Below are 25,734 nucleotides of genomic sequence, written 5' to 3'. Positions count from 1 at the left end.
ATTAAGGATGATTAAAGGTAAAGATACATCTATAACCAACAAATTAGACCAGAATGATCCAAGGCCTATTTCTGGATGAAAATATTGGACAACAAAGTACCCTAGTTACTAAATTACTAGTAATTATCTAGCTACTGCATATTTAGACTTGTTCATAGGGAAATTAAGAACTTCATGAGATTAATATAGATTTTAGAACATAGAGAAGACTAATATGTGGTGCAGGGGGCAATGACGCCGGTGTCCACTTTCCAGTCCATCTGCACACCCTTTAGCAGCTAGCTGGTGTGATTTTTACCTGTAACAGGAGACGCAAGCGAAAGGTTAAAACTACACAGACATTTTCACCTGGGTAACACTTGGTGTGATTATATATATAAACCTTTTTTTATTCCATATTAAGTTAGTACACTTATTGGGTTTTAATAACACTTTTGATAATCAGCCTGGAAATCATTTGCGCATCTGTTCATTTTCACCACCAGAGGGGGCTGTCTGGACACACAATTAAAGTCCGCTCCTATTGGTTCTCGTATAGGCTACGTCACATCAGGGGTGTGGTTAAATTTGTTTATTGTTGGCTGCCATCGCAACGACTCCGCGGCTAACGGACTGTAAACTTATTCAAAATAAATGGCTTAGAGTTACAGGTAAATAGCCTGTTTTATACAGCACACATTTCTTTTTTTAGTCTATCTCTGAAGGCAAGGCTGCGTACTAGCTTGTGTTCGTACTTAATAAGGCCTTACTGTAGTAGCAAGCTGGCTAATCTTGTGAGCACCGTGTTCAGTAGGGTAACGTTAGGTGAGAGAGAGAGCGGAGATTCAGGTTTTATCTCAAATCACCCACTTCTCCCTGTATAGTGCGCTGCGAAGAGCATGATGTGGTAATTTCTTCAAACAAAAAGTGTTCTGAATGTTAGCTGGGAGTCGTGCAGCATCTGGATGAATATGAATGACGCTATATTAGATACACAGGGTGTTATTTCAGCGCTGTGTTCGTTGTTTCATGGCCTACACGGGACACAAGTTAGGGAGTGGGGCGCTATTTGAGATCGAGCCTCATTCACCGTGGGCGCTAAATGTCGCAGGAAGACAATTTACTCTGGAAGATGTGTTTTAGGGACCAACTGTTTTTGCTCACTTGTCTTATTTGTGATATTCTTTACTGTTTATGTCCGTTACTTGCCTACGCTAACACAAGATTAACAAGCCAGCTGCATTAAGTTAGCTACGTTACATCATGACTTCTTTACCGAGCTCTTTTAAATCAGCTTAGTAGTCACTTGCATAAAACAGATCACTAAGTTAATTGATTTATGAACTTAGACTTCCACTGTAACGTATTAAATACATGAAATGTAATGAAAATATCTGTTGAGTTTGAGAGGCTGAGCATTTATTTGAAAAGCAGTTTCAAAATAAACTTGTCATTCTCAACTTTTATTAGATGTCTTCAGCACTTCACAGAAGCTATTCAAGATGTAAAAAAAAAAAGATCCAGCTCATTAGTTTACATCAAAAAAATTTTTAAATGTAGGCTCATATTTTCTGGCTGTAGCTTTCCAGATAGCAATGATTAGTTCAAATGTGGCACATTTTCAGTTTTCTCGTGGTCCACATTTGGCCCTGAATGATAGCATTAACCCAGGGCGAGCCTGGCTGCCTAAGTCCTCATTATATGGGTCAGATAACAACAGGTTTGTTCTGGAGCAAATCACGTCTGGTCCACACAACACCTGACATAACCCAAGTCAATCCTGGCTTCTGATATTTGTCAAAATATATTGGCCTGAACCGTAAGTGCCAAATTTGCTTCAAATGTGTCTGTTGTCTGGGTTATCCTCATATCATTTGAGATGTATTGAACTGACATATATTTAATATTTTCTGCTTCAGGTGTCTTTTGTGTACAGAATGAATTTACTCCCAGTGGGTGAGAATGCCTGCAGGTAATGATATTTCCAAAAGCCAATTATCATTCACAAATTACTTGAACGGAGTAATCAGCATTAACATTAAAATGACCTTCTTCTACACAGACTGACCAGTACTATAACTGTTACTATAAGGCACCAGTCTGTCTATTGCTCTACATATTTGTATCTCCCCCTTTACTGCAGCACTGGCACTGATGTGTTAGTGTGTGTTGTGCTGGTAAGACTGAAACAGAAACAGCAGATTTTTAAACCTATCAGTGTCCTTTCTGCACTGAGAATAGTCCGGCAACCTAAAATATCAGGCCAGATGTGTCTTGTGACCACTGATAAAGAACTAGAGGATGACTTCACCAACTTTACACCAACAGATAAAGCTACTGTCTCTAACTCTACTATTGCCAGGTGGACCAACAAGGTGGGTGTGTATAATAGATAGGGCAGTGATTGGACACAGAGTTTAAAAACTTCAGCAACATTGCTTCATTTGTACCAGTGCAACGCGAGTGTTATGCCAGTGCTAAGATTAATCCACTTCCTGACCATTGAAGAACAGGAGGAAAAGGGATAACAAAGTATTCAGAGCAATAGAGGGACTACAGTCTATAACAAAGTGCACCTGTTTGGTAAGGTGAGCTGTTGAGGAGAAAACGAGGATGTAATTTTAATGATATGACTGAAAGGTCTGTGTAACCAATGAATGGTAAAGTAATGCAATTTTAACAAATCTATGATAAAGAAAATCTGTTTTTATTGTGATAGGTCAGAGTGATGTGAGAGATAAGACAAGAGCCCGCTTTGATGAGGTGTTAAAGAGATACACAAACCCTCCCTCAGAGAAAAAGAAGACCAAAAAGCAAACAGTTGAATTGCAAGAAAATGTTGTGGTATGTGTTTAAGACGCTTGAATAGGAATTCCAATTATTTTCCATCATTTTTAAATGAATAAATTCATGTAATTTATAGTGTTTTGATGTGAAATGTGCTTGTTTATTTATTTAAACAAATTTTGCAATAAGAATAGAACATCTGAATTGTTTAATGCTGTTTGACATCACAGAAACCCATTACATGACAAGGTTATGAATATGATGCATGACATGCTTTTGTTTATCAGTGCTGTTTTACATACATGTCATACATGTTTTTACATACTTGGCAGAAAAGTACATGCAGGTCATTTTAAGACAAAATGGCATAAAAAACATGCTTTGCCAGTTAATCACTATTTAACCATTTGCAAAATTACATATAACAAGAAATAAGAATTATTTAACAGGTAGTTATGAATGCTATGGCTTTATTTGTGGCATTGTAGACATTGTGATTATCAGCATCACCTTTAAGAAAATGAGTACATCTTTTATACAATGCACTTTTCACATCAGGATACTCTGAATGATTTTCTTTCTCAAAGACTGGATTATATAGATATTCAGAATGTGCGGGGGTAACTGTCTTTTTAAGTACATTTTCTGTCTGTCGAAATAATATTAGAGGAATTCCCTGCTGTATGAGTCTTGCATATCTGTGAGCTTATTAGCTTTGTGGGTTTATTTTTATTTTGTTCTTGTGGTCTCTTGCAGCTTCAGACTTTGAGTAAAAATATAGATTTGAGTAAAACCACTGAGGAAGATGAGACCATTCTTCATAACACATATGACCCAGCGCAAGGCAGCCCGAGGTTCACTAAGAACAGGCGCAGGGAGGTGGAAGTGTCAGAGAAGATCAATGTTAGCAATAATGTAAATGTGGACACGTCTCCAGTGATTTCAGGGAAGAAGAAGACTAAAAGGAATCTGCCTCCGGCTCCAGCTGTTCAAGATCAAGAGGATGGCGACAGAAATGCTGGGAGGGTAGAAAAAAGACTTACAGCTGAAACAGAGCAGAACAGAAAGGGTAAGAAACTGAAGAGCAGAGGAGAGGAACGTGCTGCTGAGTCTGAGCCTGAAGATGATCTTCTTGATGAATATCAGCAGCAGATCACACGAGAGGAGGAGAGGGCTCTAAAGAAGACCACTCAAAAGAAACACAGTGAGCAGCTGCCCAAAAGTCAAGACATTCCCATATTAAACAATGAACTTGGAAAAAGGAAAAAAAAGAAGAAAAATCTCAGGGCAAGTGATGAAAATGAAAGGTAATATACATTGTTTCACTGATTCTGAGTACTGTGCTAAATTGTCTTGAATTTATTTACTGCATTTGTAACTATAAAAATAAATGTCACAGTAATGCTTGCCAGTAATGCTGACTTAGTTTGTCTTCAATATGTTCTCTGTCATTTGTAATGAAAAACCACAAAAGCCATTCTGAATTAGCAACTGACAAAAAGAAGTCAAAAGCAAGTATTCAGAGTGATACTGTAGAAGAGGACAAAGATGATGCAGAAAAACCCAGAGAGAAAAAGAAGAAGAAAAGAAAGGAAGGTATGATATGTAACAATTATTGATTATTATTGTAGACAACTGGAATATAATTAGAAATATTCTGAATAAAGTACGAGTCATAGTTACACAGATTTGCCAAAGGTATGTTCTGGTTCCATGCTGTTGACAGTATTTGTGCCATGTTTGCTCTGCTTTGATAGAAGTGATTGTGGAGGACAGTCAGACAGAGGCTGACGCTTCCCAGAGACAGGCCTTTGATGACAACCTGGTGCTTGGAGTTTACATTCACCGCACTGACCGGCTCAAGACTGATCTCCTGGTGTCCCACCCCATGGTCAAAGTCCATGTTGTGGATGAGATGAGTGGACAGTATGTCAAGAAAGAGGACAGGTTAGAATGAACGATTCTTTTGTTTTAGCTTTATTACTCACACAAACACAAAACCCTAAAACTAATCATCATTATACTCTGTTTAAGAAACACTGGTGTTATGAAATTAGTTAGTTCTGCCACATGCCATATTGCCATTTTCATGTACGCATGATTTTATTTCTCTTTTATACACAGCCATCGTCGTGTCTCTTCCTTTTATGAACAGGAGAATATAGAACACATTCTTCCAATCATAACTCAGCCATTTGACTTCAAGAAAAACAAGTCAACAGTTCCAGAGTGGGAGGAGCAAATAATTTTTAATGAGCGATTTGGTTATTTCCTTCAAGACTCTGAGGAATGTCCACAGGTGGTTTTGTTTTTTGAGGTGAGATAAAGTTACTTAATGAGCTGGCTATTGTTCATTCTATACATAAAGACTGAGAGATATTTTGTTTTGTAGATTCTTGACTTCATTAGTATGGAGGAAGCAAGAACAAATGCCGCTGCTGATCAGCATGAGCGTGGATTTCGTAAAATTGCTTGGGCTTTTCTGAAGGTTCCAAAACTTGCTTTTTTTGCATTTTATTCAAACCCCGTAAACACATTGTGAATCTTGGTTTTAGCATTAATTCTTATTCTTAAATCAGAAATAAACACCTCCTAATAGGTTATTATTTGTTAGCTTGTAGGGACCAACGGCGTTCTGAATATTGACAGTAAGCTGCGTCTCCAGCTGTACAGCCCTCCTCCGAGAGTGAAGAAGGTACCTCAAACAGTTGAGGTGTTTCAGTGGTGGTCCAAATTCCCTAGAAACAAATACGCTTCAACTCTTTATGTCACAGTGAAAGGACTCAAATTACCAGAACATGTGAGTTCACATTCTTTACAAGCCTGTGTCTCATAGCTCATTATTAATCCTAAAACAAACCACTAATATTTAAAGAAAGTTTGACTGTTCTATGTGTATGTGCAGTTGTAGAAATACAAAGTTTGAAGCAACTAGATTTTCTGAGGAGTATTTAGTTTGTGCCCGTACTGACTGTGCCGTACAGGTGGACCCGAGTATCCGCTCTATGATGGCTCTGCAGCAGGAGAGGGGCAGCACCTCATATAGTGAGCTCCACACTGACCTCAACCAGAAAACCTCCACACAACTGTTGGAGAACAAATCTGAGGTCATTAAGTGGAGTCGTGTGCCTGGACAGGTATTGTATATATTTTTTTGTATGTATGCATATATGTATTTATTTGTCATCGTTAAATAATTTAATATTTCATAGATTAAAGTTCTTTTCAAATATATATTTGCCAATAAATGGAATTTATGGAACCTGCAGTACTTGGAATATATGGAACTCATTTTTCAACATGCATTTATGCTGCCAGATGTGTCGCATTCCCAACAAGCCAATGTTGTCGTTCCGTGGAGGTCAGTTGGGCTGCTTTACTCTACGCTTCTCTCATGATGGCAGGGCCCTGGCTGCTGCTTGTGCAGACAAAGATGCTTTCCCCATTGTAGGTGAGTAACCAGCCTTACATTTGCAGTATGCCTGCTCAAAACTACCTTCTCCCAACCATCCTAGAACCACCTTCTATATTTATGTTGTAATCTACCATAGCCGAGTATGAATATTTTTTACATTTATTGTATACCTTGCATAGAAAGTATGTTTTTTTTTTTTTCTAATAAGAAATGCATATACTGTTCTTGTTTGTTAATATCTGTAGTGTATGAGATCCCTTCAGGCAAAGTCTTGGCATCTTTTAATGGTCACCTCAGTATTGTCTATGATCTCTGCTGGACAAGAGATGACAGGTGCCTGCTATCAGCATCATCTGATGGAACAGTCAGGTAAAAGCTCCTTTAAGTATTCCCACTGTTAGTAAACATGAGCTAAAGTATTGACATTATAATTAAAATATCCTTTTACCTTTCTCAGAGTGTGGAACATTGAAAGACTCCAGAGCCTTGCTCAGAAGATCCTTCCCCACCCGTCGTTTGTATACTGTGCTCAATGCCACCCGCTCACACAGAGCCTTGTGGTAACGTGTGGCTATGATGGTTTGCTTAGGGTGTGGAATTTAGATGTAAAAGACGTGAATGGACAACTCCTGCAAGAGTTTGAGGGACACAAGACTTTTGTCAATGCATTGTGCTTTGACGGTGAAGGTAGAGTACCTTTGGAACACATCATTGTTTTTTTTCCATCTTTATATATTTTTGTAATAGAATTAAAACACATGTTGTAATAAATATTTATACTGATACAGGAAACAGGATGTTTTCTGCTGACAATGCTGGTATAATTATTGTGTGGACTACAAAAACAGATAGTTCGGCACCACATCACTGGAAGATTGAAAAGGTAATATCTACAGTAATGCATTATATATAATATATATTTTAAATGTTTTAATCTTAATATCTGCTGAAACAATGAATGCTGTCATAATGTGCCAACAGGAAATAAAGGAAAGTGATTTGAATGGAATTCCCATCAACTCATTAGAAGTGCACCCAAATGGAAGGCGTCTTCTCATTCATGCCAAAGACAGCATTTTGAGAGTGATGGATTTGAGAATGTAAATAACCTTTGTGGGGGTTAACTTTGTTTGGGATTTTCTTTGTAGTTGAATAATGCTGACTGAAATAGTCTAAACATGTTTTTAGATGTGAGGGAGTGCCCACTATTCAAATATACACCATATCAGGCATAACATTGAAACCACTTCCTTATTTTTAGGTTTATTTTCTGTTTTATCAATTCCACTTACAATATTGATGCAATGTAGTTGTGCAATTCTGTAGTCCTTTATTTGCACTGCAGAGGCCTCCTTTTGCCCTTTTCTTCAACGATCAGGACCACTACAGAACAGGTATTAATTGGGTGGTTGATTATTCTCAGCACCTCAGTGACACTGATGTGGTGGTTGCATGTAGAGGGTGAATCAGACACAATGCTGCTGTGAACATTAATGAAGGATGGGAAAATAAATATTACACATCTTCTGCATCTACAAGGTGGACCAACAAGGTAGGCATGTCTAATAGAGTGGAAAGTAATTGGGCACTATGTAGTAAAACTTCAGCAGCCCTGCTGTGTCTCATCCACCCAAACCAGTACAACACACACCAACACGCCACCACCACGTCACTGTCACTGCAGTGGTTAAATATGAACCTCTTGCATATTTAATATATTAACGTGTATTATTTACATATATTTTCAGGCAGATATTGTAGTCTAGAATATAGGGAGGTCATTTTATTGACTTGTGCCATTCATATTTTGTAGTTTTGCTGTAAAGAAATACATCGGTGCCACAAACTACAGGGAGAGGATTAATAGCACCTTCACCCCCTGTGGTAGCTTCATCTTCTCAGGTAGCGAGGATGGACTTGCATATGTGTGGAATGCTGAGACAGGTAGGCACCTCCAGCCAACATAGTTGCATATGAAGCTTTTCAATTTGGCCAGTGTCCATTAAGAAAAACAACAACAAAAAGGACTAGGATCTGAGACAAATTAATCCAATGTTTATGATTTGTTAGTTTATTAGTTGTTACTGTTACTGTAAAGATTACCTTTAGTGCCATTATTATGTAATGTATGTTTTTTGATTTATTGAATTTATCACAGTTCCTTTAACACAGTTTCAAGTTTTTATTGCATTTAAAACTGTTCCACCATTATAAGAGCAAGTAAAAACAATAGATACAGTCAATGAAACGTAGTCTGTATTTTCTGATCAAATATAGGTGATCAGGTGGCCGTGTACACAGAGCTGTGTTATTCAGTTGCTCTCCGAGGTGTGGTTTTCCATCCCCATGAGCACATAGTGGCTTTCTGTGCATTTGGACAAAGTCAACCAATTCATTTATATCTTTACGACCGGAAAGGTGAGATAAGATATCAATTCCAAACCCTTTTTAACTTAAGCAGTGAAATATTACAAATGATAAATTTTACCTTACTCTCCAATTTTATGCAGTACTTTGTAACAAGATAATTTGTAGAGTTTACATGTGTTTTTTTTCTTATCAATGGTATTGCTATACTCCATACAGCAACATACCTACATATAAAAGTAGAAATTTCTCTTTCTCTTTTTACATTTGTTTGTTCACAGTTGCCCAGATGGACCTGGAGAGTATAAGAGGGCTGAACAGGTCAGAGAATGGAGACAAAATGGTGAGGAATCAGTCAGAGCCACCATTCCAGGACACTACAGCCTCTGGATTTGACCGCTTCGCCAGTGCTGCTCGCATGTCACTTAAGATGCAGCATGTTAAACAGAAACTTGACTCTGTCCTGGTAAGTATTTGTGCTGATTTATGTGGATATGAAGTTTCAGTAAGCAAAGATATTCTGTGGTTGTAGGGCACTATGCAAAACGTAAATAAAACAATGCAATCATGTGCAGATCATTTAAATTCTAGATTTCATTCATATATAGCAAGACTACAAATGAAAATTTAAAACTGAGTATGTTTATTTATTTATTTAAATATGCTCATTTTGAATCTGATGCCACCCCCCACCAAACACAGACACACTCATGCATGTCTTTTGCTTCCAGGCTCCACTGGAATTCATATTGTAATTCAGCCCTGACATCCAGCAAATACTCTACATTTTCAGTTAAATATAGAGAATTTGCACAGCATTGAATTTTGAGTTTGTTTACATTTTTCACACCATCTCAATCATTTTTTTTCTACTTAGTAGTGATAATGAAACAAAGTGAAAATTTAAAAGAAATGTTGTTAACCTTGTTTCAGGAACTACATCGTATGCCGCCTGGTATGGAATACCTCTACGAAAAGGGTGAGTATTTCTCTCTCTCTCTCTCTCTCTCTCTCTCTTTCTCTGTGTGTGTGTATAAAATACATTTCCTTTTTTTATCCTTTAGGAAGCATGTCTCAGTTGGGAAGGGGCATAACTCAAGAGGTATGTACAAATGATAAAATGTCCTAATTATATATGAACACTTCAAATGTTTTCTTTAGACTTTAGCTTTAGAACTATAGCAGGAAATTCAACTTAGATTAAATTATGGTTTTACTGTGTTTCAGAACATGAATATGTCCCTTCCTCCACCCTCTCTACTGTCCCCTCACTCCATGCTCCAGACTTCCAGTGCATTTGGTGCTCAGCTTATACCCCAGGCCACACTCAACTCACAAACCTGTATGTACGGAGATTAGTAATGATCTTATGAATGACTGTGATTTCCACAACCCTGGTCATGGAAGCACACTTGATCCAAATAATTAACTCATTTCCAAACCCTTTCCCAGAGATGGGTAGAGAAATTTACAAGTACAAGAATTGTTATTTTTGGAAAATAATGACTCATATTTAGCTTCCATCTTCAGTACTGAATAACTAGTAACATATTAGGAACAAGCTTGAACAATTAGAACCTATCAGCATAAGAACTGAAGATTACGTTCAGTTGTTCTTTCTGAAGCATTTAACATATAGAATTTCAGCATATGAAATTAAACAGCAAAAAGAAATTTGTAACTAAACAGTAACATCCATTATCTGTAACTGCTTATCCAATTTAGGGTCGCGGGGGGTCCAGAGCCTACCTGGAATCATTGGGCGCAAGACGGGCATACACAGACACATTCACTCACACACTCACACCTACGGACACATTCGAGTCGCCAATCCACCTGCAACGTGTGTTTTTGGACTGTGGGAGGAAACCGGAGCACCCGGAGGAAACCCACGCGGACACGGGGAGAACACACCAACTCCTCACAGACAGTCACCCGGAGCGGGAATCGAACCCACAACCTCCAGGCCCCTGGAGCTGTGTGACTGCGACACTACCTGCTGCGCCACCGTGCCGCCTACTAAACAGTAACAGAAAAGTATAAAAAAATTATTTACACTCTAAAATAAGTTATCATCTGATAATAGTCAGGAAAGTTCAAATCAATCAAAATGTTACTTAAGTAACATTTGATGTGAATATAAGTTAATTTAATCGGTTGCTAAATATTTCTGCTCTGTCCTGTGTTAAATTTCAAAGGAGTGGTAAAGCAGAGAAAGCACCAAAATGTGCAGAGCATTGTGCCCCAAGAACCAGGGTCAGGAAATACAGCCATATAGACTTCATACAGTTTTAATGGGCTCCAGAAAAAAACTCTATTCCTCAGAAATGTGTTGTTTTTTTTTTCTTTAATTTTCACAGTTGGGTTCAGTGCTTCTGGTCAACCCATTAAAAGACCTCCATTCCTAAGGCAAAGGGTAAGATGGAGACTTTATTGTTTATGTTCTGTCCAGCGTGTATAAAATTGTCAACTGTAGGAACATTTGCAGCTCAAATGTATAACCGACGAGTCCCCTGTAAACTGCACTCACTGTCCCTCATAGCTTATCTCTCTGTGTGAACTGCTCAAGCTAGATGCTAAAAAAACAGCTGATTTAGATAATCTAGACCCACTATTTTTAAAGAAGCTGCTACCATTATAGCAGCCCCTATAACAGATTTGCTTAACAACTGACATGCCCTGTTTATAACTGTTTGCCCTCTTTTTAAAAAGGGAGACCAAGCTGATCCAGTCTGTTACAGACCAATTTCCATCTTTGCAAGGAAAAGATTATCAACAAGCAAATGTGTGATTATCTTATTGACAACAGTATTATTTGCTGTACGGTTTGGCTTCAGGCAGGGTTATGGTTGTGTCACTGCAGTTTTAAACATTCTCAATGATATTGTCAGCACTAGATGCCAGACAGTATTGTGCGGCAATATTTATTGACTTAGCAAAAGCCTATGATTCAGTTGACCCCACCATTCTAATAAAAAGATTGGGCAGCACAGGGTTCTTAGATCACTCCATAGTTTGGTTCACAGATTATCTTTCATCAAGGTCATAGTGTGTTAAGTTAGAAAATGTTCTTTCACACCCCCTTTGAGTTTCTAAAAGTGTCCTCTTGTGTCTGTGTGTATGTTCTTCCATCACTCATGCTACAAAACTCACTTTGGTGCAGATAACTATACTAACACTGTTTGATTACATTTATACTGTTTTGACTTGTAAAAGTACACTTCAGAAGCTTGATACTTGGTACCATTCTGCTTTCTGATTTGTTACAAATGCCCCCTTTTAGAACTCATCACTGCTCACTTTACTCTATGGTTAACTGGTCCTTGTTGTACACTCGTCACAGTATACACTGGTTCACGCTCGTTTACAAAACCTGGTCAATCACCACCCTATCTACAAAATTTCATACAACTGGTGTATGACTGGCCTGGTTAAATTAAAAGTAAACAAAAAAGTTTCATACACATTTTATAACTTTTTATTTTATTAAATACATATATTTAGAGGTAATTAATGCACTTATGACCTTAATGGCACATTATTTTAATTTCCTCAGAGTTTACCAGACTATGAATATCTTCAACAAGCTGAAAATGACCTGGCACAAGTCCAGCAGACGGTTTGTTTATGATATGACTCCTTTACATAAGAATTTGAACACACGTTTCTCTTTAACTTGGATGCCATTTTTATTTAATTTTTGAACCTGTCATCCCTCTTTTAGGTTGTATCGCTATATGATTACACTGCTAATCGATCTGATGAGCTCACAGTGCGACGCGGTGATGTGATCCATGTATTGTACAAAGACAATGACAGTTGGTGGTTTGGATGCTTGGCCAATGGACAAAAGGGCTACTTCCCAGCTGCCTATGTAGCTGATGAAAGTCAGTAGAACTTTGCCATTTGATAATTATATAAAATATATAAAGGTTAGGTTTCATACTCTTTTTGTTAGAGTGTAGATGCATTTTCTCACTTTCTCATGCAGAAGGATTTGATGCAGAGCTGTCAAGGGCTATAGAGATGCAACCTGGACCTTCAGAGCAAACAAATCACGGACGTGACAGCTCCACACCGACCAAGGTAATGTACAAAACCTTATTTCCAGAAAAGAATGCTGGGTCATGGCAAAATGTAAATAAAACCGAATGCCATGATGTGCAAATCAGTTCAACCCTATATTTTACTGAAAATAGTACAGGGACAGTATTTCAAAGGTTGAAACTGAGAAATTAACCAGTGACACCAACCAAGTAGAAGTGATGCAAATGTGTTTTTTTTTTTTGCCTCATCACTGAACTAGTGTAATTCTGCATAGTAAGTATAAACTAAAGTTTTATATTCTCCCTGGGACTTTACAGCATGCTTCCACTCTCCCTGTCAAGATGATGGAATCATTCATTTTTCATTCATTGTCTGTAACCGCTCATCTAGTTCAGGGTTGCTATTGGTCCGGAGCCTCCCCGGAATCATTGGGCGTAAGGCAGAAACACACCCTAGAGGGGGCACCAGTCCTACGCAGGGCGAGATTTTATTTATATATATATATATATATATATATATATATATATATACACACACACACACACACTTTTGAGTCGCCAGTCCACCTACCAATGTGTGTCTTTGGACCATGGGAGGAAACCGGAGCACCCGGAGGAAACCCATGCCAACACTGGAAGAACACACCAAACTCCTCACAGACAGTCACCCGGGTCTTGAACCCACAACCTGTAGGTCCCTGGAGATGTGTGACTGCGACAACTACCTGCTGCACCACCGTGCCGCCCAATGATGGAATCCCCACACTAAATGATATTTAAATGATATTATAATAAATGCATTTGTTTTTTTCTTTTTATGTCTTTCTGCAGATGTCTGCAGCCATCAGTTCCTCAGGAGAGCTGAAGATAATTTCTGAGCAAGACACTGATGCCGATACACCTGCTATCAAGTAAACATTTGCTTTCTCTCACCACCCTCTATGAACCCTTGTTTGCAAGTCTGATGTAATGCATCCCTAGATCAGGTGGTAGACCATTAACAATCTGTAAAATGGGAATTTTAAGCAGAAATAACTGCTATTTTTATTATAGCCTACCTACATGTTATGAAATCAGTCAACCTAGTGGCGCAACAGTGCTGCTACTGTTGAGTTCAATAGGTAGATTACATAATTTGTTGTTGAAATATGGATTAAATCTCATATCTAGCCCTCAGCCTTTCTCTCTCTCACTCTCTCTCTCTCTCTGTGTACAAATGCTGCAAGGTGCTTAGTCAAATTTTTTTTCTTGTGCCTGGCTTAATCCACTCAGTTAAAGCTTGTGTCCGAGGTTCCTTGTATTGGATGTTAATTCTCTCCCTGGAACATTTACTTAACAAAAAACAATGATTTCCTCTAACCTGTTTGTCATGCATACTGCTCTACCTATTTATGTTTCATCTCCCTTCCAAAAAAGCAAGGAAATACTGGTATTTTAACTTGCGATTAATCATGATCAATCACAGAATGTGGTTGTGATTAACTTGATTAAAACGGTTAATCCATTAACACCACTAATATCATATAAATACTATATATTTTTTATAGAATATCTTGTAGCTTCAGCATTGGTCCAACAATTAAAATGATACCTTTTCCCTCAATAATTCAACCCTATCCATTTTTTGTGTAATGTTTTATTTAATAAGCCATACTAGAGCTGGGAAATATGTCCAAAAATATTATCACAATACGTTTTTCTATATTGATCAATCTCGATATTTATCACAATGCTAACATTTTGCAGACTGTGACAAAGGACATCCTAGTTAAAATATAGTTTGAATACACTGCTATATACATACACACACACACTTGAACTAAACCAAATGTCTTGTTAATGTGGTCTCCTGCATTCATTTACCGTAATAGCAGGAGTATATGCGCCTGATATCGTGCAGCTGGCTGTGCTAACTAGGAATAGAAACGAAGGCTTATTCAGCTCTATTATCCAAGATTATTATCGAGCAAAAATTAATCACAAAACAAATCAGTATCATTTTATCACCCAGCACTAAGCCATACTGCTTGCTTTAGTTTTACCTTATTAATTTTCTGTAGGCAGATGTTATATGTAGTGACTAGTGTGTTGTATATTGCTCATTTGTAGGACCAGAAGGAAGAAGAAAAAGACAAAGAAATGTGAGATCACACATGATCTGTCACAGACTCCATCATCAGATCCTGACACTCCAGCACCATCTATTAGAAAAATGAGACCTCTTCCAAAGCTAGGACACACCAACAGTGCTTTCGAACCATCTGCTGCAAATCAGTAGCAAGGAACAGATTAATATTCATTGTTGAGAATGAGGGAGATATATATATATATATATATACACACACACACACACGTGTGCTGGTCATAAAATTAGAATATCATGAAAGTTTTTATTTCAGGAATTCTATTTAAAAAGTGAAAATTGTAGATTATACTCATTACACACTGATATATTTCAAGTGTTTATTTCTTTTGATGAATATTAACTGACAACTAATGAAAACCCCAACCTCCAAAAAATATTACTTAAGACCAAGACAAAAAAAAAAAAAAAGGATTTTTAGAAATGCTGACCAACTGAAAAGTATGAGCATTTACAGCACTCAATACTTAGTTGGGGCTCCTTTTGCCTGAATTACTGCAGCAATGCGGCGTGGCATGGAGTCAATCAGTCTGTGGCACTGCTCAGGTGTTATGAGAGCCCAGGTTGCTCTGATAGTGGCCTTCAGCTCTTCTGCATTGTTGGGTCTGGTGTATTGCATCTTCCTCTTCACAATACCCCATAGATTTTCTATGGGGTTAAGGTCAGGTGAGTTTGCTGGCCAATTAAGAACAGGGAGACCATGGTCCTTAAACCAGGTACTGGTAGTTTTGGCACTGTGTGCAGGAGCCAAGTCCTGTTGGAAAATGAAATCTGCATCTCCATAAAGTTGGTCAGCAGCAGGAAGCATGAAGTGCTCTAAATCTTCCTGGTAGATGGCTGCATTGACCTTGGACCACAGAAAACACAGTGGACCAACACCAGCAGATGACATGGCACCCCAAACCATCACTGACTGTGGAAACTTTACACTGGACCCCAAGCAAAGTGGATTCTGTTCCTCTCCTCTCCTCTCCTCTCTTCCTCCAGACCTTGGGACCTTGATTTCCAAAGGAAATGTAAAATTTACTTTCACCAGAGAACAAAACTGTGGACCACTCAGCAGCAGTCCAGTCCTTTTTGTAAGCGAGACGCTTCTGACGCTGTCTCTTGTTCAAGAGTGGCTTGACACCAGGAATGCGACAGCTGAAACCCATGTCTTGCTTACGTCTGTGTGTTGGTGGTTCTCGAAGCACTCCAGCTGCAGTCCAGTCTTTTTGAAACTCCACCACATTTTAGCAATGACCTTTTGTGTCTTGCCCTGTTTGTTTAAGGTTTCAAGGGTCGTCTTTTGGACAACTGTCAGCAGTCTTCCCCATGATTGTGTAGCCTACAGAACTAGACTGAGAGGTCATTTAAAGGCCTTTGCAGGTGTTTTGAGTTAATTCGCTGATTAGAGTGTGGCACCAGGTGTCTTCAGTATTGAACCTTTTCACAATATTCTAATTTTCTGAGATACTGAATTTGGGCTTTTCATTAGTTGTCAGTTATAATCATTAAAATAAAAGAAATAAACACTTGCAATATATCAGTCTGTGTGTAATGAATGAGTATAATATACAAGTTTCACTTCATTCATTCATTATCTGTAACCGCTTATCCAATTCAGGGTCACGGTGGGTCCAGAGCCTACCTGGAATGATTGGGCACAAGGCAGGAATACACTCAGGAGGGGGCACAAGTTTCACATTTTGAATGGAATTACTGAAATAAATCAACTTTTTCATGATATTCTTATTGTATGACCAGCACCGGTGTATATATGAAAAATGTCAATTATGTGCTTATTTATTTTTGTAGTCAAGCCTTATATGTATTTTGTAATTTTATAATGAATATTTTTAACAACTAGTTTTACAAAATATGGTTTCTTTTGTAAAAATAATTCAGTGTTTTCATGTTGTCAATATTGTGGAAGTATTTGATACAACCTGTCTGACTACAAATACACTGTGGAGGGGGTTAAGTTTGCGTAGCAATCAGCTGCAAAAAATCATGTAACAAATATTATGTAAATGTACATATGGACTGTGAGACAGTTCCTACACAATCTAGAGTAATTTTACAAAGTTTAAGTAAGAATTTATGCCCTTAAACACACGAAATTAATACAGTACCTGCCAAATGGGGGAAAAATGCTTGGCATGTTGAACTTTAACCTCTCCACACCCGAGATCTACTGTAGTTTGGAACGTTAACAGATTAAAGGTGCTGAGCAACATGAATGCATTCTTAGGATTCTTTGTAATACCTTGATGCAACTGTGCCAAGAACGGTCACCACAGTGTGGTGTAGTTAATATTCAAGAAACCTGGAAAGCTTTTTTTGTTTAACAAAACACCAGTTGCCTTACAGGACAAGTTTTTGACACCATCATTTACAGTAACCTACTGCTGATAATGGAGCTTTTAAATTCTGCTGAATTAGCACAATCAATCCTAGTCATAAACACTAATCTATGTTACCACATGTGTTTGCTTTGTTTTGTGACCATGTTGAGCAACATACCCTGATAATATTTAATAAATTCAGCTCTCAGGTAGCTTCCAATTGTGAAGTGGAAGTGTCAGAATGCTTTGTGAAATAAAACCATCACATTCAGTGTACAGTGCTAAAGCTATATTTGTAGTTTCACTGCAGTTTTTTATGTACAAATTATTCCACCCTCCTTCCCCACCAACCTCCAAAAATATATAATTTACATAAACATGTCATGTGACATTGAACAGCATTTTTAGTATTATATGTTTTATCATGGTTATTGGAGACATTTTTAAACATCAGCAATCCTAATGAAATAGCATCATCAATATACAGTCACTGCCAGAACAGAATGTATCTCCAGGAGGGAAAATGTCTAACATCTAGTGGAACTAATGTATTATGTTATTCTGGCTACAAAAATGATGTTGCACAGAAATATTCTGCATTTACTGTCCATTTTTTTCAGTGGCACTTATATGTGCATTCTGTAATTCTAGTCCCTCTACAGCTCTGTTCTTCAAATGGTCAGGATCCTCAGAATGCAGGTATTCTTAGGGTGGTGGATCATTCTTAAAATCGTATTAGATACACACACCTTGCAGATATAAAATCAGACACAACTGTTCATCTGTTGCTACACAGTTTGTTATGGTCATATTCAAGTCTGTCTTCAGTGGTCACTGGACACATTCAGCTACATATATTTGGTTGGAAGACTTCAGTCCACCAGTTAAAAACCTCAGCATTACTGCTCTGTCTAATCCACTCATACCAGCGCAACACATACTAACAACAAACAGTTAGAGTCACTGCGGCGCTGAGAATGGTACGCTAACCAAATCATACCATACTCTGTGGTGGTCCTGACCACAAAAGAACATCTGATTTCATAACAGATGGACTACAATCTGTAATTGTAGAGCCACATAGTACATACGGCAACCTAATAAAAGGGACAATGAGTATGACTTTTTTTTGGTCCCCAAACAGTGTAAGATATGGAGATAAGTCTTGACAGTTATGATGAGCTTTAAATGAGTTTTCCAAAAATATCATCATTTAATTTCACTATTGGTGAGTGTTCAGAACATCATAAAGGTAAAGCATATCTACAAGACGCTACATACAAGAAACATATCTTTATCCACTGTATACATTTAGTCTCACATTCTGTACTGTCTCTGTAGAGAGAAACAATGATATACAAATAAAAAGATACATAGTATAAAATGTGTTTCCCATTTAAAATCTGTACTTCGGGTCTTTTTCCTGATAAAGACATGTGCCCTGATATTGCCTGTTTAACATCTTAAATGTGTTGTATGTACAGGCATATTGAAGACTAGTATTGAAACAGTAAGCTGTAAACACTAAAATTTTGCAAGACAACAGCACCTTATTGTTTTGGGAATAGTCTCAATTTTGGGATTATTCTCAAGCAAATTTACACAGAGGTAAATCTTTGTGTTCTGTGTGGTATGACCTCTTAGCAAAATTCTGTCCTGGTGTCCATCAACATAATATTTTTGTGTTTCTCACAATGGTATAGTGTATAAAAAGCCATGCAGTTCTGTGGCATATTACACTGATGAGCCAAAACATAATGTTCAATATGTAATATTAAATATGAAATATTTTGTTAGTGTAAGTGCTGTGATGCTCTTAGTAATTTTCTGCTGGAAACTCCTGGGTGTGGGTATTCATGTAGATATCGGTTTCACATGTGCCATCCACATAGACATCCCTGTGCACCAGGAGCTTTTCACAAAGTTTAGCTGAATGACATAAACCACAAATTAAATGTCAAATGGGAGAGAGAAAAAAAAAAGTATAGAGACATAGCTGCAGAGCACTCAGTCCTCAATTCTGAACTCGAGTTATCTAGCCTGCAGGTTCACCCCCTCTTGCCATACTGCCATACTGCACTCAGTCAGGAAATATTTGAGAAACAATATGTTCTGGGTGTTGCCCTGGTTCAAATTCTCATATCTCAATTAAATGTGCTGGGAAAAACAAGGTAGATCTGTGGTGTCAAACCTTAAAAGAGGTCTATTTCCAGGTACTGCAGGGTACTTACAGAGTACATTGTGCCTCAGTATTCAGTGCTCTTTTGGTGGTAAGTGGACCAAAAGCATATTAGGCATGTGGTTATAATATTTTGACTCATTTGTGTATATTTCAGTACCTATCAATGAGGATCAGAAGAAAGAAGGGGGGATATTTCATTTGTAGACAATGTTGACTTCTTAAGCCTTAAATAAAAAAAAAAGCATCAGATGTAGATATGTCAATTTGTAGGTGTCAGCAGACGTAAGTGTTTTTAGCAACAAAGGAAACAATATTTTGCTTCAAATTTAAAGTTATACACAAGAATACACGATAATTAAACTAAACAAAATCAAAAATACCTCCTTTTCTGGATTTCTTCATTGGTGAAATATATTGTTTGTAGGAATGCCTATTAAAAGACAGGGCAAATTAATGCCTAGTATCCTAATTAATGCAGTATTTCTTCTAAGAAAATTGTTAAAGAGATATATGTGCTTACAGCAAGAAAAGCCAGTGCTCCTTGAACACCTGCGCTCCATTCAAAATTCAGCTTCTGTGTGATGTATCCACCAATGGTGGGCCCAAAGAACATCCTTCCATGAAATGAAAAAATAAATTCAGTTTTAACAAATTGGTTTAGATACGTTCCTAGAAGCTTAAAATCTAAGCCTCAATGGCATTTAGCAGATGCTCTTATCCACAGCGACTAAAAATGTAATTGTGATACAGCAGTAGATGAATGTATTGTTAGGAGTCTTGCCTAGGGACTCTTACAGGTGTAGCATAGTGCACTTGTCTTGGCAGATCATCAAACCCCAGTGTGCTGTATTGGAAGCAGCAGTATTATCAACTATGCTACACCAGCCACTACCTGCTAACCCTGTTTCAAACATACCCAGCAGACCACACAGCCGAGTACAGTCCAGATACCAAACCAAGGGTGCTCAAACCATCCTCAAAGTCATTTTCACTGCAAAATAAAAGCATATACATGTATTTTCCCCTCATTTCTTTCTTCTGTGTGGCGGTCAAAAGGTTAAAAAAAAATTTGATCTCATTAACTTAGCAGTTTGAAGTCAGTGAATGTAATAAAAATGAAAATTAAATGAATAGGATTCAACACTGTGCATAATATAGTATGTGTTGGTTCATAGAATTGTATTTTATTCTTGTATGGTTCCTTACTAGGCACACACGAGCATCTCAGCGAAGGTTGGGATGCAAGTAATGCACAGAGAAAATCCGATGACCACCAGCATGACTACAGTAATCCAAAGTTGACTATAGAAAAACAAATGTCAAATAAAAAATAAAATACAAAAGGTGTATTACTTGTGCTCAAGAAGGTGCCCTACCCCTGAAATGGCACCATAGATATGCTATAGACTTACCTTTTAATAAGCAAAACAGGAACAGGGCCAAGTAGACAGAAGCTAACAGCTGTAGACATTCCTCCAAACACCATCATCCACCTCCTTATGGACTGCACAATAAAACAGAAATGTAAAGAACATTGCAGTATCCTAAAGATGTTGCATCAGTTCCATCTCAGCAAAAACTCTGTGCTGTGTGTGCTGTCAATAGTAAAAATACAGAATTACTTACTGGAAACTTATCACTTATTATTCCAAAGATAGGGGATGCAGCCCCATAAGGTAAAGACACCCCAATCATGAGCAGACCCACAGATCCAGTGCTCAGGTTAAACTGTTCACAGAAATGTTATAGAACTCATAATTAGATAATTAGGTCATAATGAGAGTTAAAGAATACATTCTTGTAAGTTTTAATGCTTTTTCCTCTCTAGACATATTCAATTACATTATCATTATTTAAATCAAATAAATGCCATACACAACGGTATGATGGATTTATAAATGTACTTTCCTTAAAATGTTATGTGCAATGGTGTTTTTTTTTAATACATTTGAGGCCAAATCCTTGTTCAAACAAAGCTCTCATATGTATTAAACCTTTATGATTTACCTTTTCTATAGCAAACAATGAGAGTGTAGCATCAAGGAAGCCAATTCCTGAGCTAAGAGTGAAGACCACAAAGCAGATGAGCATGATCTTTACTTTGGAGCACAGCCTGAAGAAAGAGTCGTGTGATATCACCGCTTCTAATCAAGAACAAATACACAGACTCGTTTATTTACGCATTCAGGACACAGAATAAAAAATAATTATATTTTACATCAGATATCTTTAACACAAAAATCATCACAAATGTTTCTTGAAGAAATCCTAATGATTACTAGCTTCTCTTAATAAAAGTGAACACTTATAATCCTTCTAATGTAAATATCAGAACAAAGTGATTCTTTGAGCAGGAACAGGGCATAAAATATGACCCTTGGTAAGAAGATTCACCAACCAAAGCTCGGTAAAATCCACATGTTTAAGGGAACAGTTAAAATAAGAAGACATCCCAAAACAATGAATGGAATTTCATATCCAAATGACTGATACATCCATCCACCCAATGGTGGTCCCAGTATGAGTCCAACACCTGTAAAAATCTCCATAAAGCCCTGTAAAATAAGAATATTCATCAAAATATACACTACAATAAAAACTGTAATGAGAATCATACTAAAATAGAACTGACAAACATTGTTTTTATTTTATGAGAACCCTATAGTTCTGGTCTAGCGCTGCTTCTCTGGTACAAGAAAACAGTCCAGTGTCTTTAGCCTTAAATGGTACTATTGTATGAGCAGTTATCTCTTGAATACCAGGGCTGAAGAGCGAAACAAATGTGACTAAACTCACCAGAACTGTTGCAATGTTGTGTGGAAAAACCTTTGCTGACACAGCAAAAGAGGCTGTAACAGCAGCAGCAAAACCTACTGCATTGACAGACCTTATGACAAAGCAGAGCACAATAAAAATGGTTCCTTCTGGAGCTCTGTCAAGGAAGCTGGGCATATGTTGGGTTTAAAAAAAAATAATAAAAGGTTTTAATGACAATGACAATAAATATAGTCAGTTGCTTATTACAGCTTAAAGTAAAATATTTCAGCAAACTTTGATAATGTATAGGAGCAGGTGAAATAGTACAATAATACAGAAAGAGGACAATAAAAGAGAGCTAATGCTGTGTCTGCAGAAATGCTTATGACAAAGCACAGAAAAACTCAGTACTCACCCAAAAAGAATAGTACATCCTCCTGAAACGAACAACCCTGCAGTTAACATAAACTTGGCCCCAATTTGGACTATCTAAATTAAATAAATGAAATCCATGGGTGAAGCCATGCACATCTTAAAAGATCAGAGAGCTAGTTGTAAATATTCAAAATGGGTGAACAACTTACATATTTACCCACTATTAATGATCCAACCAATGTGCAGAAAGCATAGCATCCAAATATCAAACCAATGATTGCTTGGCTGACTCCCTTCTTCTCTGCCTTTGTAAAATACAATTGAGTGCCATAAACCTGTACATTTCTGCTTAAGCATTTTAATTCCCTAATACATTGATACTGAAATGTTATTTAAAAATATAATGGTAAGGGGTTTGGACAATACGGCACAAATTATATATTACATGAGTATATTTTTTACAAAATATAAAAGACCAGCATGAACAGCAAGTTTCAGGTCTCAGCAGGGACATACAAGTTGACCTTTATTCTAGCTAGGAGTATGTAGCACAACATTTCATTGAAGTTAAATACTTTGGAAGAAACAAAAAAAAAAGAAACAGTATTGGTGTTTTTATTCCAAGTTCCCATAAATCCACATATACAAGTCATATACAAGTGCTCTCTTTTAATGAAACATTTCTTCCATGTTCCTTTAAAAGACCTCCTGTGAAAATATTTTTTGAACCCTGTTAACATGTCAGAGTGATATATTTCATTTGACAGAAGGTGTATCATGGTCGAGATTAGCGAGCTATACTATGTTTGAAATTGACAAATTCAGAGAACTGGGGAATCTGACATCATAATAAATAATTTCCAAATATGAAATTATGATTTAAAAAAATATATTTTATGGGTTTAATCAAAACATAAATTTTGGATTTCAATAAAAGAAAACCATCCAGGGATGTTTCTTACCTCGAGTGGGAAAAATGGCCCCAGTATTGAATAACAAATCATTGAGCTGAAGTTTATGGATGCCATGCAAATAAAGGTTAGGACCTGTTGTCTGGTCATTTTGAGGCCAGTGACCTCAGGAGGACAAGAGTCATCTACATGAAGAGCTGTAGTTTCTAGTTTGGGAAACAAAATAAATAAAACATGAGTCATAGACCTCCCAAAAGCCAAATGAAAACGTGTCTGGTTTAAATTTGTCTCTCAAAAATTGTCTTTTTGAGGGAATTCCACAGATTTTTCAACATTTCCTAGAATTAGTGTCACAAAACAGTTTACCAGGCATCAGCATATATCTGTAACCATTTGTTTTTTGAACGGCTTCTCTGTTGTAGCGTAGTGATTACAGTGGCGGTAGATTTTCCCCTCAGAGTAAAGGAAGCTAGCCGGTAAGATAACTTTTACACTGAGGGAAATATCTGTCGCGAAATGGAAATGTGTTGTGTTCCACATGCAGTTTTGCACAAAAAGAATTACAACACTGTTAGAGATCCTTAAATATTGTTTAGATACGTGATTTCTTGCAAGACTGCTGTTTAAATGCCCTACTAAGGCTTGATCTTATGTTTTATTGTTTTACCCAATGCGACTGGCGAAGAGAGAGAGCGGAATTGCGCCATATACGGCAGTGGACTGATATCAAGACTGATAGCTTTACTGTATATGCATTTGGAAGTCTTGTTCCTGTGAATTATTTTGACACTAACAGTTTCTCTACAATGGAGCATTTCACAAGAAAGTGAACAACTAGGTTCGTATCTTAATGATTTATCTAACCGGATATATATATATATATATATATATATATATATATATATATATATATATATATATATATATTATTTTAAATATATTCCCCTTTTAAGTTCATGAGTATGTTAATTATTAAAGGCCAAATTAGACTACCTGAGACAAGTCAATATTAGTTTAAAAAAACGATTAAAAATGCGAAGGAAAAAAAAACAAACAACAGCGATTCACTTACCTTGTTTAAGTTGATCCGTGGTTGTAGCCATATCTCCAGTTTTAACGGACGGGTTTCTACGTAAAGTGAGTTTTACTGCCTCCTCCTCCTACTGCCCGGAAGTCTACTGGAGTCAAGCTATCCGCACTTTAGAAATTGACGGTCAAACCATCCGCGCTTCAAATCCGAATGCACGTATAGGCGCGTCATTACGGTTTTTCATTGCGGAGAACATCACATCCGCTTTGGGACAGGTAGAGAGTCTGAAACCCGCGTTTGAGCAGCGATGTCTCTATTACTAAATAAATGCAAGCAATGCTAAAATGGACTAAAATTAACAAGCCATTAGGAATATATTTCGCTTTAAATCACTTTAAAGAGGCAAAACTCACACTGATTATTTCATATATTTACGTATTTTTTACTTCTCTATAAACACTTAATTGGCTTTGAATGGTAATCCTGGTGGACATGTAGAAATACAGATTACATTTTACTGTCATTAAACAGAGGGACCTCACTGTATAATATTCTCATAGATTTATACTGAATACCTACTAATATGGATTTCTCCAAAAATACCCATAATGCCTAAACCATTCCACTGTCATTAAACAGAGGGACCTCTTGGCTATTAACTGTATGTTTTTGACAGAATTTCACTGTATATGCTTTGCATAGATAAGAAAGATATTTTCTGAAGCCCACGGGAAAGGACCTTGTGCATTTTCATAACATATGGCAAAAGAATTGAGTTACAGTTGTTTTTCTGTGATGCTTGGAAGGCAGACTGCGCAGCTGTTTTTAAACAGAATCTGGAATCACACAGTAATTCAAGTTCTTCATAATTTTGATAATTATTAACGTTCAGGTTGTTCAGAAAATATCTTTCTTATCTATGCAAAGCATATACAGTGAAATTCTGTCAAAAACATACAGTTAATAGCCAAGAGGTCCCTCTGTTTAATGACAGTGGAATGGTTTAGGCATTATGGGTATTTTTGGAGAAATCCATATTAGTAGGTATTCAGTATAAATCTATGAGAATATTATACAGTGAGGTCCCTCTGTTTAATGACAGTAAAATGTAATCTGTATTTCTACATGTCCACCAGGATTACCATTCAAAGCCAATTAAGTGCTTATAGAGAAGTAAAAAATACGTAAATATATGAAATAATCAGTGTGAGTTTTGCCTCTTTAAAGTGATTTAAAACAAAATATATTCCTAATGGCTTGTTAATTTTAGTCAATTTTAGCATTGCTTGCATTTATTTAGCAACTGAGACATCGCTGCTCAAACGTTGGGTTTCAGATTTGACCAGTGACCAGTCTTGAGCTTGTCTGTTTGTGGCTCATAAGTGAATATAAATGAAGCATTATTAAACATTTAA

General features: G+C 37.1%; 2 protein-coding genes across 3 annotated transcripts; one reads left to right on the top strand and one right to left on the bottom strand.

The window, feature by feature from the left end:
• Nucleotides 1–573: 573 nt before the first annotated feature.
• ahi1 (Abelson helper integration site 1) lies at nt 574–17,549 on the top strand. The gene is made up of 27 exons (XM_066668958.1): nt 574–650; nt 1,899–1,951; nt 2,699–2,823; nt 3,523–4,073; nt 4,241–4,362; nt 4,524–4,713; nt 4,891–5,083; nt 5,159–5,254; nt 5,381–5,566; nt 5,751–5,903; nt 6,085–6,217; nt 6,427–6,550; nt 6,639–6,868; nt 6,970–7,064; nt 7,163–7,281; nt 7,995–8,125; nt 8,459–8,599; nt 8,830–9,014; nt 9,482–9,527; nt 9,613–9,650; nt 9,776–9,890; nt 10,909–10,964; nt 12,105–12,167; nt 12,273–12,435; nt 12,540–12,634; nt 13,426–13,505; nt 14,704–17,549. The coding sequence occupies exons 2-27, from the start codon at nt 1,942–1,944 to the stop codon at nt 14,870–14,872; spliced, it is 3,609 nt and encodes a 1,202-aa protein (XP_066525055.1). The 5' UTR covers nt 574–650; nt 1,899–1,941; the 3' UTR covers nt 14,873–17,549.
• Nucleotides 17,550–18,253: 704 nt separating this feature from the next.
• slc18b1 (solute carrier family 18 member B1) lies at nt 18,254–24,501 on the bottom strand. Of its 2 annotated transcripts, none has more exons than XM_066668967.1 (15): nt 24,362–24,501; nt 23,341–23,495; nt 22,588–22,683; nt 22,419–22,492; nt 22,043–22,190; nt 21,645–21,801; nt 21,254–21,390; nt 20,873–20,974; nt 20,659–20,750; nt 20,453–20,548; nt 20,163–20,237; nt 19,767–19,860; nt 19,627–19,676; nt 19,404–19,470; nt 18,254–18,993 (listed from the first exon to the last, which is right to left on the bottom strand). In XM_066668967.1, the coding sequence occupies exons 1-14, from the start codon at nt 24,390–24,392 to the stop codon at nt 19,407–19,409; spliced, it is 1,371 nt and encodes a 456-aa protein (XP_066525064.1). In that variant the 5' UTR covers nt 24,393–24,501; the 3' UTR covers nt 18,254–18,993; nt 19,404–19,406. The 2 variants fall into 2 exon arrangements, with proteins under 2 accessions (XP_066525064.1, XP_066525073.1); XM_066668976.1 differs by having other exon boundaries at nt 22,043–22,133.
• Between the last annotated feature and the right edge of the window lie 1,233 nt (nt 24,502–25,734).

The sequence above is a fragment of the Hoplias malabaricus genome, chromosome 1, assembly GCF_029633855.1.
Source record: "Hoplias malabaricus isolate fHopMal1 chromosome 1, fHopMal1.hap1, whole genome shotgun sequence".
NCBI classification, from domain to species: Eukaryota; Metazoa; Chordata; class Actinopteri; order Characiformes; family Erythrinidae; genus Hoplias; species Hoplias malabaricus.
Note: the sequence above shows the minus strand (reverse complement) of the source record. Positions and strands in the feature narration are given on the sequence as shown.